Source organism: Phoxinus phoxinus (genome assembly GCF_949152265.1).
Source record: "Phoxinus phoxinus genome assembly, chromosome: 6".
NCBI lineage: Eukaryota > Metazoa > Chordata > Actinopteri > Cypriniformes > Leuciscidae > Phoxinus > Phoxinus phoxinus.
Genome location: NC_136881.1, coordinates 39,794,378 through 39,812,720, shown reverse-complemented (window position 1 = coordinate 39,812,720; position 18,343 = coordinate 39,794,378). Strand labels below are relative to the sequence as shown.

General features: G+C 39.3%; 1 protein-coding gene across 1 annotated transcript in view; it reads right to left on the bottom strand.

Moving 5' to 3' along the window:
• The window catches only part of LOC307001189 (B-cell receptor CD22-like), a 37,284-nt gene that overhangs the window by 8,936 nt on the left and 10,005 nt on the right, over positions 1-18,343 (bottom strand). Inside the window, exon 4 of the mRNA XM_079617401.1 lies at positions 3,177-3,428. Within this exon, the coding sequence (XP_079473527.1) occupies positions 3,177-3,428 (252 nt within the window). The remainder of the gene's footprint in view (positions 1-3,176; positions 3,429-18,343) is intronic.

Genomic DNA, 18,343 nt, shown 5'->3' with positions numbered 1-18,343 from the left:
AATTAGCCCTCTGGCTAACTCTGGCGCATTTACATTTTGAGTGTAAACAAAAAATGTTGATTGATGTGCATTGTCCCTTTTAAATAAACAATAAAAATAAAAAATAATAATAATAATAAAAAAATACCCAAAATAAAGAGAGCTGTACTTTTACACGGCTTCTAGAGTTCAAAATCACTTTTTAAAGCAATGTATAAAAGTCAAACAATAAAATACACATCTTTTAGCGTTCATACATTTGTAAAATGTTAAAAAAATTAAAACAACAATGAAAAAAGCTATCAAAAATGTGTTAGTGTTAAAATGACATCAGACAAGTACAGTCCTGTTTTCTAACATTTTAAGACCTTACAAAAGAACATTTTTAAAACAGGTTAAGAGAGTTTTTCATTACAAAAAGATACATTTGATCCTCAGACATTTAACTTTCAAGTAGTATTTGTAAAACTGTTATATTTTACATATTTTTAAAATCGGTTTCAAACACAACATAATATTAAAACTACATCATGTTTAAAATCGCATTAAAAAATAGTCTTACGTTTTTTACAATTCTCGTGTTAAAGAAGAACAAAAACTTTGAGTTCCAAAAAGTCCTCGTGAGCTCAGCGAAGAGCGTCCACTCTCTGACATCCCAAAAGTTAGAATGACATTTGCAAGGTCTGCACAGAGCCGCCCACAGACTCCAGCCCTATCCCCACACACACCGGACCTGCGTGAAGTTGGCCGCCCACCCAACGCAAAACGTCGTCAAAATAGCCTCAATCGTTTGTGCTGTAAAAAGTTTCATTTGTGCTGTTTCGTTTGTGTGTGTGTGTGTGTGTGTGTGTGTGTGTGTGTGTGTGTGTGTGTGTGTGTGTGTGTGTGTATATTTTATAAATTTTAAAAAGCCATTTTAACCAGAACAAATCTAAAATGTATTCCCAAAACCGTGCAGCCCTAGTTTCTCTTGATAACCGCATGTTCACAGCTTTTTCTCTTTTTTTAGGTATAGTCCTGCTGACTTCAACATGAGCATGAGGAGGTAAAGTGAAAAATCAAACACCTGGGAAATGACAGGTATGCTATGTTTCAGGAATGGCACAAATGTGTGTGACTGGTTAAGTCTGTCTTTAGTTCAGTGTTAAATAATGTGCTTTTTTGCCATTTGTTGTGTATCTTTGGATTATGTTGTGTTGTAAATAAATCCAAACAATCAAAAAGCCGTTCTTTTTTTAATCTCCTCATTCTTTGTGCAAGGTTCCTCATAATGATAGGCCTGAGAGCTCCTAATAGGGCCATTATGGGAGGCTCTTTGTCTCTCTCAGCTGTGAAACACTCAATATTCATGGTGGTTAACGCCTACTCGCATAAAGCTTTCTTACACAAAACATGTCGTACAAATTTTAAATCAATATATTGTCTTAACAAAATGAGTAGTCAAGGTGATTTTCACATAGTTTTGGAGCAAATATTCTAGGCTACGTGATACAATTTTCAAAAAGTCTTATGAAGAAATAATCAGTTTGGGTTTCATGACCTTATTTCAGTGACTTTTTTTTTGTCATTTTCACAAACCATGCATAAATGTTATTATCTCAAAACTACAAACTTTTACATACATGCTGCTGACATATTATTGTAGCAGAGTTTGTGCTGAATACTGTGTAATAAGACTTTAGCCATGAAAATGTCACAAGTAACAGAAATAAGCACAAATGTCAGAGCATGTCAGAACACCTCCAGGACCCAGAAAACCCCTCAGACCCCAGAGGGTTAACAGGGCAGAGTTCATCTTTTAAATTGACTGGCTTTAATTATTACAGTGACGTTTCAGTGATTGAAAGTATTTGAATGGAGATTCATTTTATATTAGGTAAAATACTTTTTATACTGAATTCAAATGAAATAAGTTATACCTTTATGTTACTTAAAAGGGATCGAGGCAATAGCTTACTCAATTAAAATTAGTTATCTTAACTTGTTGGGTTTAAAAAAAAATTGAAAAGTGTGAAATATTGATTTACTATTAATCAGTGTTGGGCAAGTTACTTTTAAAAAGTAATTAGTTACAGTTACTAGTTACTTCTTCCAAAAAGTAACTAAATTAGTTACTCAGTTACACATTTTTAAAAGTAACTAGTTACTTAAGAAAGTAACTATTGCGTTACTTTCAAGTAAAATTTAATTTTAAATGCTCAAATGTGACCCCACCTCAACTACCCCTCTTTAACGGAAATGAAAATACATGTGCATGTTCAATTATGATAAATCTGAATATTATAATGAAATGGACACTTAATACAATACATTATTAACAGAAACATGAAACATTGTACACACATCTAAAAAAAATAAAAATGTTGCTGTGGGACAAAGTGAGACTAGCCTCCATTATTTGGGCTCGTCGCCATACCTGTCTCTCGTTGACTGACTGGCTTGTGTTGTTCCTTGTGTGTCCTGTCCTGTCCGACTGTGCGTTATGATGGGTCGTTCGCAATTCATGACCGTTAGTGATGATGGGTCGTTTGCGAATGAGCGTTAGTGATGATGGATCGACTCGTTCGCGAATGAGCTTTTGATGGGTCGTTCCCGATTCGCGAATGAGCCGACTCTAAGAGCCGGCTCTTTTAGGTGAACGTCGGGAGCTGGCTCGCATATATGAAGAGCCAACTCTATTTTTACAAATTTAGCCTATAGAAATTAAATAATTGTGTAATAAAAATTGAAATATTATAGTCAAAGTCATTTAAAGAGCCGTTTGTGAGCCAAAGGAGCCGGCTCTTTTCAGTGAGCTGAGTCAAAAGAGCCGAATGCCCATCACTACTATGCGTGCTTTCGAACACCCGCCCAACTCTACCTCTGATTGGCTTACAATGAAATTTTACTCTACCTCAGCCAATCGTCAGCATGTATGCGCTTGTCCTGTGCTCTGCCCACTAACCAAGGAAGAACAGTAAAAAAAAAAAGAATTTGCCACTTGCTCAGAGATCTAGTTGGTCTGATGAAAAAAAAACAGCTTCATCAGTTATAGTAACGCGCCACATTTTTTGGCAGTAACGGTAACGGCGTTATTAAGATGAGAAGAGTAATCAATTAGATTACTCGTTACTGGAAAAAGTAATGCCGTTAGTAACGCCGTTATTTATAACGCCGTTATTCCCATCACTGCTATTAATAAATCAGTTTGTACTCACAGTCAACATGAAGATAAACAGCAGGAGAGATCAGATGTTCATGTCCTCTTACAGCGCATCGATAGTTTCCTGCATCATAACGACTGACTGACCACAGATGAAGCTGATTCACTTTCCCAATTCCTCTAGTTATTATCTGTGTGTCTCTGTACCAGAGGAATGTTGTGTGTTCAGGCAGAGAGCAGCTGCTTTTACATCTCAGAGTGACTGAACCTCCCTCTGTCACTATCTGCTGTGTCTCCACCTGCAGATCTGACACAACAACAACAACAACATCATCAACAACAACAACAACAAGAACAACAACAACAACAACATCATCAACAACAAGAACAACAACAACATCATCAACAACAACAAGAACAACAACAACATCATCATCAACAACAAGAACAACAACAACATCAACTCACCCAAAAATATATATTTTTAACCATTTTATATCAATATTTATTTTGTTCTAAAGCTGCATGACTTTCTTTCTTTTTAAAAAAACATCCTGTTCGCAATCGTTCAGTAAAATGCATGTTTTATAATGATCACGTTTAAAATACACATGTCACATGTCAGAAATAATCACGAGAGTGATACAGTTAGGTTTCCTCACTGAAAACTTTAGTGTTATATGTTTGCAACAATAATACATTTTACAAATCAACAGATCCACATCTTTTACAATAATACATTTGACAGATCAACAGATCTACAGCAAATAGTAGTTTTGTAGGGTATATGGCTTATTCAAGTGACAACAGCATACTCTAGCATTCACTGGAACATATATGTATATATACTCATTTTGTCAATATAACTTTAGCTGTCAATCAAGCACAAAGTAGCTTTAACTCAGTAAAACAACTACATTTACCAAAAATGTCAATAAAGTGCTTAAAACACATTATACAAATAACACAGCAAAATAGATTATTAACTGCGTATCTGTTCATTCACAATTGACATAAAATGGCGGCTACCCTCGGTATGAAGCTATTTTTCTCTGTATTTGATCGGGGGCTCCGCTCACACACGCACTTATTACACTCTGCAAACTTAACTCTAACTTACTCAAAATGTTACTAAAACACACCTTCAACACTCTTGACATGTTAACACCTTATTACATTTACTTAACTCAGTTTTATAACAATAATGTACCTGAAAAAGGGGAGAAATAATCACGAGAGTGATACAGTTAGGTTTCCTCACTGAAAACTTTAGTGTTATGAGGAAAAGACCGCGATTTCCCCGGAGAAAAGGGTTGGAAGTCAAAAGCAATCAATCACGGGCGCATAGATTAAGATCACTTTGGCGATCACAGATCAACACTTTTTACCCGTAAATTAGGCACTACAAAATTAAGTAATCAATATAACGTTTACATATTCGTCTTATAATTGTTACCCTTTGTACACATGTCAGATTTTGACTTTTTAACACAATTATATGAACTGTATAAATCCTTATTACTAGTACTGAACGCATGAGCTTTTTAACCTTACATATTTTAAGATACTCACATCCTATTTATTTACTAAAACCTTTTAACTTATAACAGTACAGTAAGTATTCCTTCAACCTGTCACATTCTCCCCGACAAAATAAATGTCGTCCCGACATTACCAACATTCATTTTAAACAGTCTCTTAAGCTCTGGACCTAGAAAATCATCTTATATGAGCCAGTACTTGAGCAGAGGTCAAAGTCACAGCTCAAATAAAGTCAATGCATTATCCACAGTCCATATCTGTTGACCAACTGTATAAACAGTCCATAAGCAGTCCTTTCTCATTGAGAACTCATTTCTCTATTGATCAACAGTCCATCAGGCTCAATGATCTGTATGCATAGTCTGCAAATTGTCTCTCGCAACAGTCTGTAAAATCAGTCAAACCTGTCATCTCTATAGCGTTATGCTTGCTGAAGTCCATACATGCAGGGTGGCTGGAGGTAATATTGGTGTGGTGATGGCAACCACGGAACCAGTCCTGGTGCAGGGTAGACAGAGAACAACTGTGGTTGTGGCTGGATACTGTACAAGGAAGGGCTACCAAGCTGATCATAGGTGATCCGTCTTGGAGGGTGTCTTTCTCTTTGTGGCCGCTGGTAGGCTGGGTCCTCAGGTTCAGCAACAGTAGTTAATGAAGGAAAGGCCCTTGGTGGACGATCATCAGGCAGATTTTCATCAGGCAAGTTCATTTCCTCAGCAGGCAAGTTCATCTCTTCAGCAGGTAAGCCTCTAACGGTTGTTGTCCCCTCCAACTGCTTCTCAACAAGGAACTGTGCTGGTAGCATGTCAGGAACTGGCACTACAACTGTCTCTTTCAGTGGTGGAGGCCTGTGTTCCGACTCTCTCGCTGATTCAATGTATGTGGGGACTTGTAGCGGCTCATGATGAAGATCATATTCATCCCCGCTGTCTTCATCAGAGTCAAGAGACTGTGATGCAGGCTGATGTCTTTTTTTCTTACTTTTATCCTCGTTAGTTATTTCTGGTTGTGTCTCAAAAGGTAAGTGGTCATAGGACATGAGCAGATTTCTGTGCAGAACTCTGGAGCGTCCCCTACCCTTTTCTGGTCTCACTTCATAAATCGGCAGGTCTGAACCCATTTGTCTCACTACTTTGTGAATTGTATCTTCCCAATAGTTACGGAGTTTACCGGGTCCTCCTCTTGGTGTAAGGTTTTTAATCAGAACTCGCTCGCCAGGCTGTAGCACTGCACTCCTAACTTTGGTGTCATAGTACTTCTTACTTCTTTCAGCACTTTTCTGAGCATTTTCATTTGCAATGGCGTATGCTTCCTCCATCCCTTGTTTCCATTTCTCCACGTAGTCTCGCTGGTTACTGACACCTGCCTCTGTGCATAATCCAAAGAGCATATCAACTGGAAGCCTGGGTGATCTCCCAAACAGAAGATAAAAGGATGAATAGCCAGTCACTTCGCAACGGGTGCAGTTATATGCATAAACTAGTTTGTGCAGAGACTCTTTCCAATTTGACTTTTGTCTCTCAGTTAGTGTCTTTAACATTTGCAACAAGGTTCTGTTCATACGTTCCACTTGACCATTACCCATTGGGTGATAGGGTGTTGTTCTGGACCCCGCCATGCCACTGAGTTTCTTTAGCTGATGGAACAACTGATTTTCGAATTCTCCCCCTTGGTCATGGTGGATGCGGACGGGGAACCCAAACTTCAGGGCAAAGTCATTGAAGATGAGATTTGCAGCAGTTTTTCCTGACTTTGACGTGGTGGCATAGGCTTGCGTGAAACGTGTAAAATGATCAACAATAACGAGGATGTACTCATATCCGCCTTTGCATCTGTCAAGATGGAGGAAGTCTATGCATACCAGTTCAAATGGCTGTGTTGTCACAATGTTTGTAAGAGGAGCTCTTATTTCATGGCTTGGCTTTTTCTGTTTGACACAGCTACAAGTTTTAGTCACATAGTGCTCAATGTCAGATTGCATATATGGCCAGAAGAAGCGGTCACGGACTAGTGATACAGTGCGGTCAGTACCTTGGTGGCCCATGTTATCGTGTAACTCTTTCATCACTTTACCTTTGTACTGCTCTGGTAGAACTAACTGCTTGCGGGCTGTAGTGATTCTGTACAGAATGCCATCACTATCGATTATCAATTTGTCCCATTCTCGGAATAGGCATTTTATCTTTGGACTGGATTCTTTTTGCTCCTTAACTGGTGGTTTGGAACCAGATAGTTTGAAATCGAGTACAGGACGGATGACCGGATCAGATTTTTGTGCTTCTCTTATCTCACCTTTTGGAATCGAGCTGATGGATGCAGCGGTTGTCTCACCTTCAACTGATACGGATATAGATGCAGCTGAGAGTGACCAAGTTGCAACATACTCTTTCTGTACCTCAACTGCTTGTATCGTGGCAGTAATAGTGTCTGGTGGAAGCTCTTCAGAACATTCTCTCATCAGTAACTCTACATCCAGTGGCATCCTTGACAAAGCATCTGCATCACTGTTCTCTCTGCCCGGCCTGTACTTGATTGTAAAGTGGAAATCAGCTAATTCTGCCACCCACCTGGAAGTGGTTGCGTTCAGTTTTGCAGTAGACAGTATGTAGCTGAGCGGATTGTTATCGCTGTACGCAGTAAATGTCGGAGCATAGTATAAATAATCACGGAACTTATCAGTGATTGCCCATTTTAGAGCTAGAAATTCTAGCTTGCCAGAGTGATAGTGATAGTTCTTCTCAGCTGCTGTTAATGTTCGAGAGCCATAAGCAATGACCCTAAGCTTCCCATCTTGCTTTTGATAGAAAACTGCTCCCAAGCCTTGGTGTGACGCATCAGTGTGTACAACAAATGGCTGAGTGAAATTAGGGAAACCTAAGACTGGTGGGTGAAGCAAACATTCAATCAACTGTTCAAGTGACTGTTGGTGCTGGTCACTCCACAGGATTGGCTTGTTTGAGGGCACAACGTGACTTATTTTCTTTGTTTTAGTTTTCCGTGGGTGGTCAGGTACTTTCTCTGCTTTCAGGAGGTCATACAGACAGCTGGCCTTCCTAGAGAAGTCTTTGATGTACTGTCTGTAGTAAGTGAGTAAACCAAGCATTTTCCTGAGCTGGCCCACCGTCTCTGGTTTGATTTCTTTCAATGCTCTTACTGCTTCAAAATCGGCTGGGTCAACTTTGCTGCCCTCTGCAGACACGATTCTTCCCAAATAACGGACCTGGGGCTAACAGAGGTCACACTTACTTGGCTTGAGTTTGATGCCATACTCTCGGAGGCGCTGCAAAACTTTACGCACATCATTCACATGGCTGTCGAAAGTCTTACTGAAAAGTAGTGTGTCGTCCAGATAAGGAATGCAGATGTTATCCCGGAGCCCTTCCAAACATTCCCCCATACAACGCTGAAAAGCTGCAGGAGCGTTCATGAGGCCGAATGGCATGCGTATCTACTCATAGAGTCCCCACGGGGTCACAAATGCTGTCAGTGGTCTGCTTTCTTCAGAGATAAATCCCTGGTGATACGCTTTTCCCTGATCTAAGAGGGAGAACCAGGAATTACCACCTAAACTGTCCGGGATGTCTTGGACCCGAGGGATGGGCTGGCGGTCGGGATGCGTCTTTCGGTTCAGATCTCTGTAATCTATACACAACCGGAGGGTCCCGTCCTTTTTCCTAACGCACACAACAGGTGAAGAGTATGAAGAGTTGGACTTCCTAACCCAGCCCTGAGCTATGAGGTCATGAAGGTAACCTTTCATCTCCTGATACAGTGGCCTGGGCACTGACATGTATGTGCGATTGACCGGTTCCAAGTCCTTTAGAGAAATAGTCATTTCCAATCGTTCAATGCAGCCAATGTCATTGTCTGATCTGGAGAAGGAGTGACACTCTTCTCTAAGCATTTGCCTAACTACCTCTCTCTGCTCTTCGGTTAGGTGACTTAACCCTACTGGTGGATCCCACTGTTCACTAACATTACATGGGGTTCGAACGCTGGTATGATTCACTGTGGCTGAGGTGCCAGCTTTTTCAAAGACTTGGGCAGGTAACACAGTCATAATGGTTTGTACTGTACCGATTATTGTGCGTCCTAGCAGGGCAATGTCATGGTCAGTGGGGTTAGAAACATCAAGCATAATGACAGGACAACCACCTTTCCTGACTCTGACTAATGTGTCAAAGAACTCAAGTCCATCTGGCCACTGAGGGTTCAGGTCTGGCTGAAAAAGCATCGTCATGTCCGTTTTGAAAGGCTGGGAAGCTACACGGCACTCAATCTGAATGCTACTGTGTTTTGGTACAGCAGCCTTCTTTTCCTTTATTTTCACCCCATATTTATCTGTCTGTTCTGCGCTAACAGCCTGTATAAAAGCGCTCACCTTGTTTCTTTTGAGGCTTGGAAAAGCTTTCTTACTGTACTGTACCGTTTAGTCTTTTCGGTCATTGCCAGGATGTGCTCGATAACATTGAAACCTATGATGGGATGAGATAGGTGACAGCCTTTCATTACCAGCACTGGGATGATCAGTTCTTTTGTTTGGTCAGTTTCAGAGGCTAGCCGAAAAGTTGTCTCAATCCATCCCAGGTACGGCATTTCAGTCCCATTTGCTGCAGTCAATCTTAGATCATCAGGTGAGTCCAGGATTTCTGAAACATCCCTCAGCCTTGCGTTTGGGAGGGATTCCTCTTTCCATCGTTCATCAATGACTGAAACCTGAGAGCCTGTGTCCCATAGAGCTTGGAGGTGTTGGTGATTCAGGTTGCACTCAACAAGACACTGTCTGCCGACTAACGAGGTGACCTTATGGGGGTGGCAAACCTGTGCTAGAGATGGCAAAGAGTGGGCATTTTCCTCTGTGCAGAAAAGCTTTTCACTGGTAGAGTCAATTTTCTGGTCAGTGCATTTTTCCATATGTTTGGTCCAATGCTGGTTTTGACATGTTTTGGAACAATACAGTGTCTCTTTACATGATGAACATTGTTTTAGGTTCTCAATTAAATCTTCTCTGGCACAATTTGCACATTTCTGGGACTTTTCGATAGCTATGGTTAACACTCGTCCCTCAGCGGTAACCCTTTCCCGTTTAAAGGGGCCTCTCTTGATGGTCTGACTCCCCGGATTTTACATCCAGCTTGAAAATGTTCTCCACTCCCACATCGGAAGCAGTGTGTGCAGCGTTCATCGGTTCTGGCCTGCTGACAGATAAAACACCTCCTTGTAGCTTGAGCAGAGCGGTTTGTATACCAGTTAGGTGCATATTGATGCTGTGCAGGGTCAGGTGGTGCTTGGGGCTGTCTGTAGTTGCTGTAATACTGCTGCTGGGGAAGAGGTGGCTGGGGTTCCCTATCTGGCCTCCTAACTGGAGGTGGGGCATAAGCATAAGGCTGTGACTGAAACATAGGCTGCTGTAATGTCTCCTTAATCTGAGCTATCTCTGCACTGAGACCTTTTAGAGAAGCTACACCCGACTTAAGTTCAGCTAACTCTGTTAAGAGTTCTGCGGGTATCTTCGCTTTGACTTCCTTCGCAGAACACTTTGCAGATGGCGTATCTTCTGACTGGACTACACTGACAGTTGTAGCAGGCTGTGTGGCATTAAACCGCTTTTTGTTTCGTCTTTCTATTTCATTAGCACAAGCAATGTTAAGCTTCTCTAGCAAAACCTCATCTGATGTTTCACTATCTAGCAGAAGAGGCTGCATGTCTATCCTGATACTGTCACTCTGGAGACCCGTAAGGAGTGTGTGTAAACACATACGCTGGACCAGCGCCGGGTCATTCTTAAGTCCTGATTCTGACTCCTGGGATGCAAACAGTACTTTCTGCCTCAAATCGAAAACGCGCATCAGGAAGCTTTGAGGGGTCTCCTTGCAATGCTGTGATTCTGAAGTTAGCTGTTTGTAAAGTTCTGTCGCGCTCTTCTCTTGAAAGTGGAAACGCAGGATGCATCTAAGTGTGGGAAGAGTTAGCTGGGGTTTGCCTTCCAAGTAGCTGCGGAGCTGTGAGCCTGGAGAAATAGCCCTGATTACTGCATCTACAATCTCTACCTCAGGATAACCTCTGTTGAGTCCATTCTCAATCTGATGGGCAAGGCTGGAAAAAATCAGTTTCTCTCTCTGGCCCGGTTCACCTATCTGCCCAGAAATTTTAAACTCTTTGCGCCAGTATTGACTGGGCTGTGGCTGAGCGCTGGGTGAGGGCTGCATGCTCACCTGAGGATGGACAGGGGTTTGGGGCTGGCACAGAGAATCACTGATCATTGCATTGACTGCAGTAACCTGCTCAGTTTTCGCTCCTTGTTGTGGGGTTACAGCTGGTTCCTCTGTTCTGCGGTGTGTTTCTGTTGGTTCCATATCATGTTCAGTTTGCTCTGTTTTGTTATTCATGCCACTGATCATCTCCGCCATTTTGTCTTGAAGTAGTAACAATTCCGACATGCCGTCATCTTCTAACTCTGACAATTCCTCTCTTTCAATGAACATCATGATAAGAGTCATCAATGAAATGCGGGATTTGTCTTGGACATTTCTTCTCTGTTCACCTGAGATGCCAAGAAAATCACATATCTCTAGTAACTCGTCTTTAGTCAGGGTGTGCAATTTCCCTACTAACTCTCCCTGTAGCTCTTCCAATGTGGTTGTCATGTTGACAGGACAGGAGAAACTTTTACCGTGCAGGACTTGAACCAGATGGTCTTTACTGTCTCTGATGATCTCTTAATGGCCTCAGTTGACACGTACTTAACCACCAGGATCCAGGTCCCTGAACAGCAACACTTTCCTTCCTGCCCGGGTTGTTATTGGGGGGATTTAGCTGGCTCGGAATTAACCGACCAGTATGTGGCCACTGGACATCTGAACAGCAATCCCAGCGGTGCCTCCAAAATGTTACACCCCTGAAAAAGGGGAGAAATAATCACGAGAGTGATACAGTTAGGTTTCCTCACTGAAAACTTTAGTGTTATGTGTTTGCAACAATAATACATTTTACAAATCAACAGATCCACATCTTTTACAATAATACATTTGACAGATCAACAGATCTACAGCAAATAGTAGTTTTGTAGGGTATATGGCTTATTCAAGTGACAACAGCATACTCTAGCATTCACTGGAACATATATGTATATATACTCATTTTGTCAATATAACTTTAGCTGTCAATCAAGCACAACGTAGCTTTAACTCAGTAAAACATAACTACATTTACCAAAAATGTCAATAAAGTGCTTAAAACACATTATACAAATAACACAGCAAAATAGATTATTAACTGCGTATCTGTTCATTCACAATTGACATAAAATGGCGGCTACCCTCGGTATGAAGCTATTTTTCTCTGTATTTGAGCGGGGGCTCCGCTCACACACGCACTTATTACACTCTGCAAACTTAACTCTAACTTACTCAAAATGTTACTAAAACACACCTTCAACACTCTTGACATGTTAAAACCTTATTACATTTACTTAACTCAGTTTTATACCAATAACATACCTGAAAAAGGGGAGAAATAATCATGAGAGTGATACAGTTAGGTTTCCTCACTGAAAACTTTAGTGTTATGAGGAAAAGACCGCGATTTCCCCGGAGAAAAGGGTTGGAAGACAAAAGCAATCAATCACGGGCGCATAGATTAAGATCACTTTGGCGATCACAGATCAACACTTTTTACCCGTAAATTAGGCACTACAAAATTAAGTAATCAATATAACGTTTACATATTCGTCTTATAATTGTTACCCTTTGTACACATGTCAGATTTTGACTTTTTAACACAATTATATGAACTGTATAAATCCTTATTACTAGTACTGAACGCATGAGCTTTTTAACCTTACATATTTTAAGATACTCACATCCTATTTATTTACTAAAACCTTTTAACTTATAACAGTACAGTAAGTATTCCTTTAACCTGTCACATGTGCATCTCACAACAGTTCCTATACGAGCGATTTATAGATTACCATGACAGAATATGCTAATTGAAGATAGTTAACTCCACATCAGCAACATAAATTCATCAACTAACCTTTCAGAGACGTCCTGTTGCATTCTACATGTTGTCTCTCCATCTTTGTCTGACTCCGTTTTGACATTAAAGACAGAACAGTTTCTGTCATTTTAGTGTGTCTGCATGAGGTAATAGCAGCTGCTAACACACACATGAGCTCTTGAAACCCCGCCCTCTGCAGCAGCTCATTTGCATTTAAAGGTCCAGACACAAAACGATGCGTTTTTGCAAATCCTCAAAAAGTGAAAACTTTAACATGCTATATAAAAATATCTGTGGGGTATTTTGTGCTAAAACTTCACATACACACTTCTGGGGACATCAGACATTTATTTTACATCTTGTGAAAATGGCATTTTACCACCCCTTTAAAATAAACCCCAACATGGAGATCAGGATTTGTGAACCGGTCAGAGTTTATTAAGAGATAACAACCAGCATTATCCCACTTATTTCAATAATACTTGCCACATAAGTAAATAATTAGACATTAAAGGGGTCATGACATGAGAAACCAAATTTGCCTTGATCTTTTGGTATATAAAAGATCTTTGTACCATTAAAACGTCCTGCAAGTTTCATAGCTTAAGACGTCCTCCCCATTATAAACAAATCATTTATTTAATCAAGCTCTAAATACAGCTCGTTCTGGATCCATGGTAAGAAGTGACGTCACGGTACGAAGTGACTGTAGATTCTAAAAATCGTGCTTCCCCCATAATTGTTGAATCACGGAAGCTACACCTGATATCTTGCCAAGAGATTTATTATTTGAACATGTGTCATGTGTCAGACAGAGAGAAACACAGGCATATAAGAATAAGGCTACATGAGAGAAGGTCTTCATTCTAGATTTCTCTATTCCCCATTATCTATCTTCTCACCCCATCATGCTAGATGTAAATGGTTTCTGGGTTTCTCCTTCCTTACCCCATAATCTCTATGTTTCCTCCTTCCTCTCACCCCATTATCATGCCTTAATGCTTCTCTGAAGTGGTACAGTACGATTCAGCTTATATACATCACAGAGAGACTTGCAACTTCCTTGTAAGGTAGAAAAACATTTTGCTTATGTTTAAAGATGGAATGTCTACCTAATGCACATGGTCAATCCACTATCCACATTAAGAAACTATTCCTGCAGTGTATACATTAGTGGTGTATACATTAGTGTTATACAAATTGTACATTTGCATCAGTTGAAACATTAATTCTCTTGCAAAGAGCATACGAACTGTACGAATTTGAAGTATCATCATCATTGGAACATCTCTGCTAAGTGAACATTGCATACCTCTAAGCAAAATATAACTTTACCATAACTCTCTGCTCAGCACACATATACAAACATAGTCTGACTTCACAACATACATTATGAAATTATAAAGAAAATTAATAAAGAAAAATAATACTAAAAAATAACATTAAACAGTCATTTTTTCAGTCTTCATTCCCTCCACTGGAACTACGACAGTCAGTTCCACACCTTCACTCCACCAGTGGCCACCTAATGAAGCGATAGTGAGGAAAAGGAAAAGCAGACCAAAGAAAGATACGATAGAAAAACAAAATAAACAAAATAAAGATGCAATGGAAACAAAAGGATAACACAAAACGAAAAACACAAAGGAAAAACAAAACAAACAAATAACCCCAACCCATGTTATGTCCCCGTATACTATGTGTCTTTAACGTCTATGTGTAAGCATCTAAAATTAACCCCAATCATCTAAGAAAAGAAAAACTAATAAGTCTTCACCGATGCCTTGACTCGTTAAGTAAGTACTTAACTACTTCAAGTTCCCGGCTCCAAAATAATAAACAAAAATAAACGTTGATGTTAAAGGATCCTATCCCTTAGGGTTGAAAATCAGTAAGCGGGTGTTCATTGTTTGTGAGGTTGTGTTTTGTAAGTAATGTAGCATATGTAAAATCTCACTCCTTATGTCCCATTCTCGGTTTTATCAATTTGTTCATCAAAGGAACATTTCTAAAGTTATCTTTAATTTAAATAATGAATTTATTTATCCCCTGTTATCCAGACTTCTCTTGAGTTAGCAAAAACAATCTTCATCCTTAACAACACCATGTCTTATAATTGTCCAAATGCCATGTCTAATGATCTGCAAAAGGGAAAACTATGGTAGACATATTAATTCACATATGATTCAGGATCTAAAACTTTAGACAATGTTGTCCATAAGGAAACTAACATTATATTTATAAAATAAATTAACAATGTTTGTTTTAGTCTCCACGGAACTAATGACAATCACCCTCATGGTCTCAGCTAGTTCTTGAAAACTCTTTCCCATCAGCTCTTTTGTAAATAATCTCCTTGACACTTGTCACATCCAAGGAATGCGGTGTCTGGTGATCAGGCATTGGAGAGCTCACATATTTGGGCAGACTGCTGTAACCCTCAATGATGCTGTTGGCCTAACAAACATCTGCTCAACCATACCCATCTCACATAAACACCCCCCCTTCAGGGTTGGTGCCCAGCGGCGGTGACACCCTGCCTAGGAAGTCCTCCGTTGGCCATTAGAGAATCTTGCCCGTCTTTGAGGAATCACCTCATGCTCACTGTAACCGCTCTTTCCCATTAGGAAATTTTAACAGGTATTTTCTGGAGCTCAGGAAAGTTCATTCAAGAGCCATCAGAGCCATTTGGAATGCCTAGTAGTGTAAACATATGGAGACAAATTAATGACAGTATTTAATCACCATAATCCATTAGACATCTTCAAACATCAACATATCAATGATGAGTTTATACTCAGTGAATCTAGTTATTACAACCGTCCATTAAGTGTAATGTTCTGTTACATCAATAACCGGTACCATCCGCCCTATACATGGTGAAGACAAAGATGAGACAAAGAAGTTACTGGTCATGGGATAAACAAATAAAAACTCTCACCTCTATCATTCAAGGTAGATTATCATTCTTAAAACATTTAACTCCCAATTGAATGTATCATTTCTTTTAAAATCTCTGTCTATAATCTCCAACTGAGACACTGTGCTGTACTTTGAATAGCTTGTTACTTATGCCACAGGCTCAAATATCAGAATCTAACTGACTTTGAATGAGAGAAAGACTCTGAGAGAAAGACTCTGAGAGAAAGTCCAGAATGCCTCAGAGTAATTCTGCATTTTCATAACTTTTATAATTTAATTCTATTCACTTTTTACTCTGACTTAGTCAGAAATTACATGTTTTTCCAAATAAACATCTTCATTATATTTTTTAATTTTTCTTATATATTTTCCAACTCACATTCTTTTGGAGTCATTATCTATAATTAAATTTTTCATCAACTTCTACTTGTCAATTAACTATACAACTATTATCATAGATCTTTCCTCAAATTAATTCCTAAACTTCAATCTTATGATCTTATTTTTTATCTCTTGTTCTTTTAGACAAAAACTAAAATTTTGTAACGTTAAAAATTATTTACTTTTAAACCCACATTAACACCAGAAATTTCTGTTCAAAAGCTTAGCTTGTTTCTGTTCTTCTCTTCAAATACCCCGAAGATAATGTTTTGCTATACAATTACTTTCGGTCATTTTACCACTCTCTGTGTATACTAGAGAAGCAACAGGCTTTCTATTTATATCTCTGTGTGTCTGTGTGTAAAGGAGGGTATAGATTCCAAAGGAAGGGGCTGCTACTCCCTTCTCACTCAGTTATCTTTTCCCTTCCTTTTCAGTTTAACTCAAATCAGATCATTTTTCTTCTTTCTTTTTTAATTTTTTATCTCAGATTAATTTGTTTGATTTTTCTTTTTCTTTAAGTTTAACTCAGATCAGTAACCTCAAATATTTGAACAGCTTTACGGTCAAAATAAGAATGCCCGCGATCCTAGCTAGTTACAAAGGGCTCCTTTAATACTTGTATTACTTCAGCGTGTTACAATGTTTTAGAATCTGCCATCATTTTACAGTATCGCCACACTTAACCGCTTCTGTCAATCAAGTATCGCTTGTCACACTTTCCTCGTCTCCTTCTGAGATCGAATCTTCAAGTGTGTTGGATATGTTTTAGGGATCTGCCATCGTTTTAAACAGTCCCGCCACAGCCCAACCACGTGAACAGTCGTAATCAAGCAACTTTTCTAGCTTAACCGTCTTATAGCTATTTCTCCCAAATGACTAAATGGTCTTTTTTCTAAAAAAGATCCATCTCCATCCCAGCATATCAAATATTGTTAGAGGTTTACTTTTCAGAGAAACTTTAATAAGTCAAATTAAATTGAAATACTTCATTTAACTTAATTTTTTCTTAATTTTAATTGTTTTAATTTATGTCTGACACATATATTCTTTGGCAATACATCTGGTACTTTAAATAACACAGTTCTTTAAAGCAGTCTCAGTCAATGTCTCAAATCATCAGGCAGACTTAAACTTTTTTAGAAAAGAAAAAGTCTTACCTGGAATGACTGAGACAAATGCCTGAAGATGCGATCCTGTTCGTTCGTGACGCCAACTGTAGATTCTAAAAATCGTGCTTCCCCCATAATTGTTGAATCACGGAAGCTACACCTGATATCTTGCCAAGAGATTTATTATTTGAACATGTGTCATGTGTCAGACAGAGAGAAACACAGGCATATAAGAATAAGGCTACATGAGAGAAGGTCTTCATTCTAGATTTCTCTATTCCCCATTATCTATCTTCTCACCCCATCATGCTAGATGTAAATGGTTTCTGGGTTTCTCCTTCCTTACCCCATAATCTCTATGTTTCCTCCTTCCTCTCACCCCATTATCATGCCTTAATGCTTCTCTGAAGTGGTACAGTACGATTCAGCTTATATACATCACAGAGAGACTTGCAACTTCCTTGTAAGGTAGAAAAACATTTTGCTTATGTTTAAAGATGGAATGTCTACCTAATGCACATGGTCAATCCACTATCCACATTAAGAAACTATTCCTGCAGTGTATACATTAGTGGTGTATACATTAGTGTTATACAAATTGTACATTTGCATCAGTTGAAACATTAATTCTCTTGCAAAGAGCATACGAACTGTACGAATTTGAAGTATCATCATCATTGGAACATCTCTGCTAAGTGAACATTGCATACCTTTAAGCAAAATATAACTTTACCATAACTCTCTGCTCAGCACACATATACAAACATAGTCTGACTTCACAACATACATTATGAAATTATAAAGAAAATTAATAAAGAAAAATAATACTAAAAAATAACATTAAACAGTCATTTTTTCAGTCTTCATGACGTACCCGCGTTTGCATACGACCGCCTCCGGCACAAGACAACTACACTTTAAGCGCAAGACAACTACGCTCATTTCGTATCATTGTCGCCCCGCGCGCCTCACAAGTGTTCAGTCGACGGACAGCAAGTGGGTCTGTGTACAGGGAAATTACGATGCCACGCAGATGTGCTGTTCCTGGCTGTGGACAAACAACATCTTTGAATACGCTGCGAAAGATCCAGACGTCAGGGAAAAATGGATGTACTTTATTTTTTGCGGACGTCCCAGTCCATTTGAAGGATGACTGTTTTGAGAACAAATCCCAAAATGATGCTGGCTTTGCCAGAAAACTGTGGCTCAAAGATGAGTCAATGCCGACTATTCTGGGCCCAACAACGACGACGCAAACTGTAAG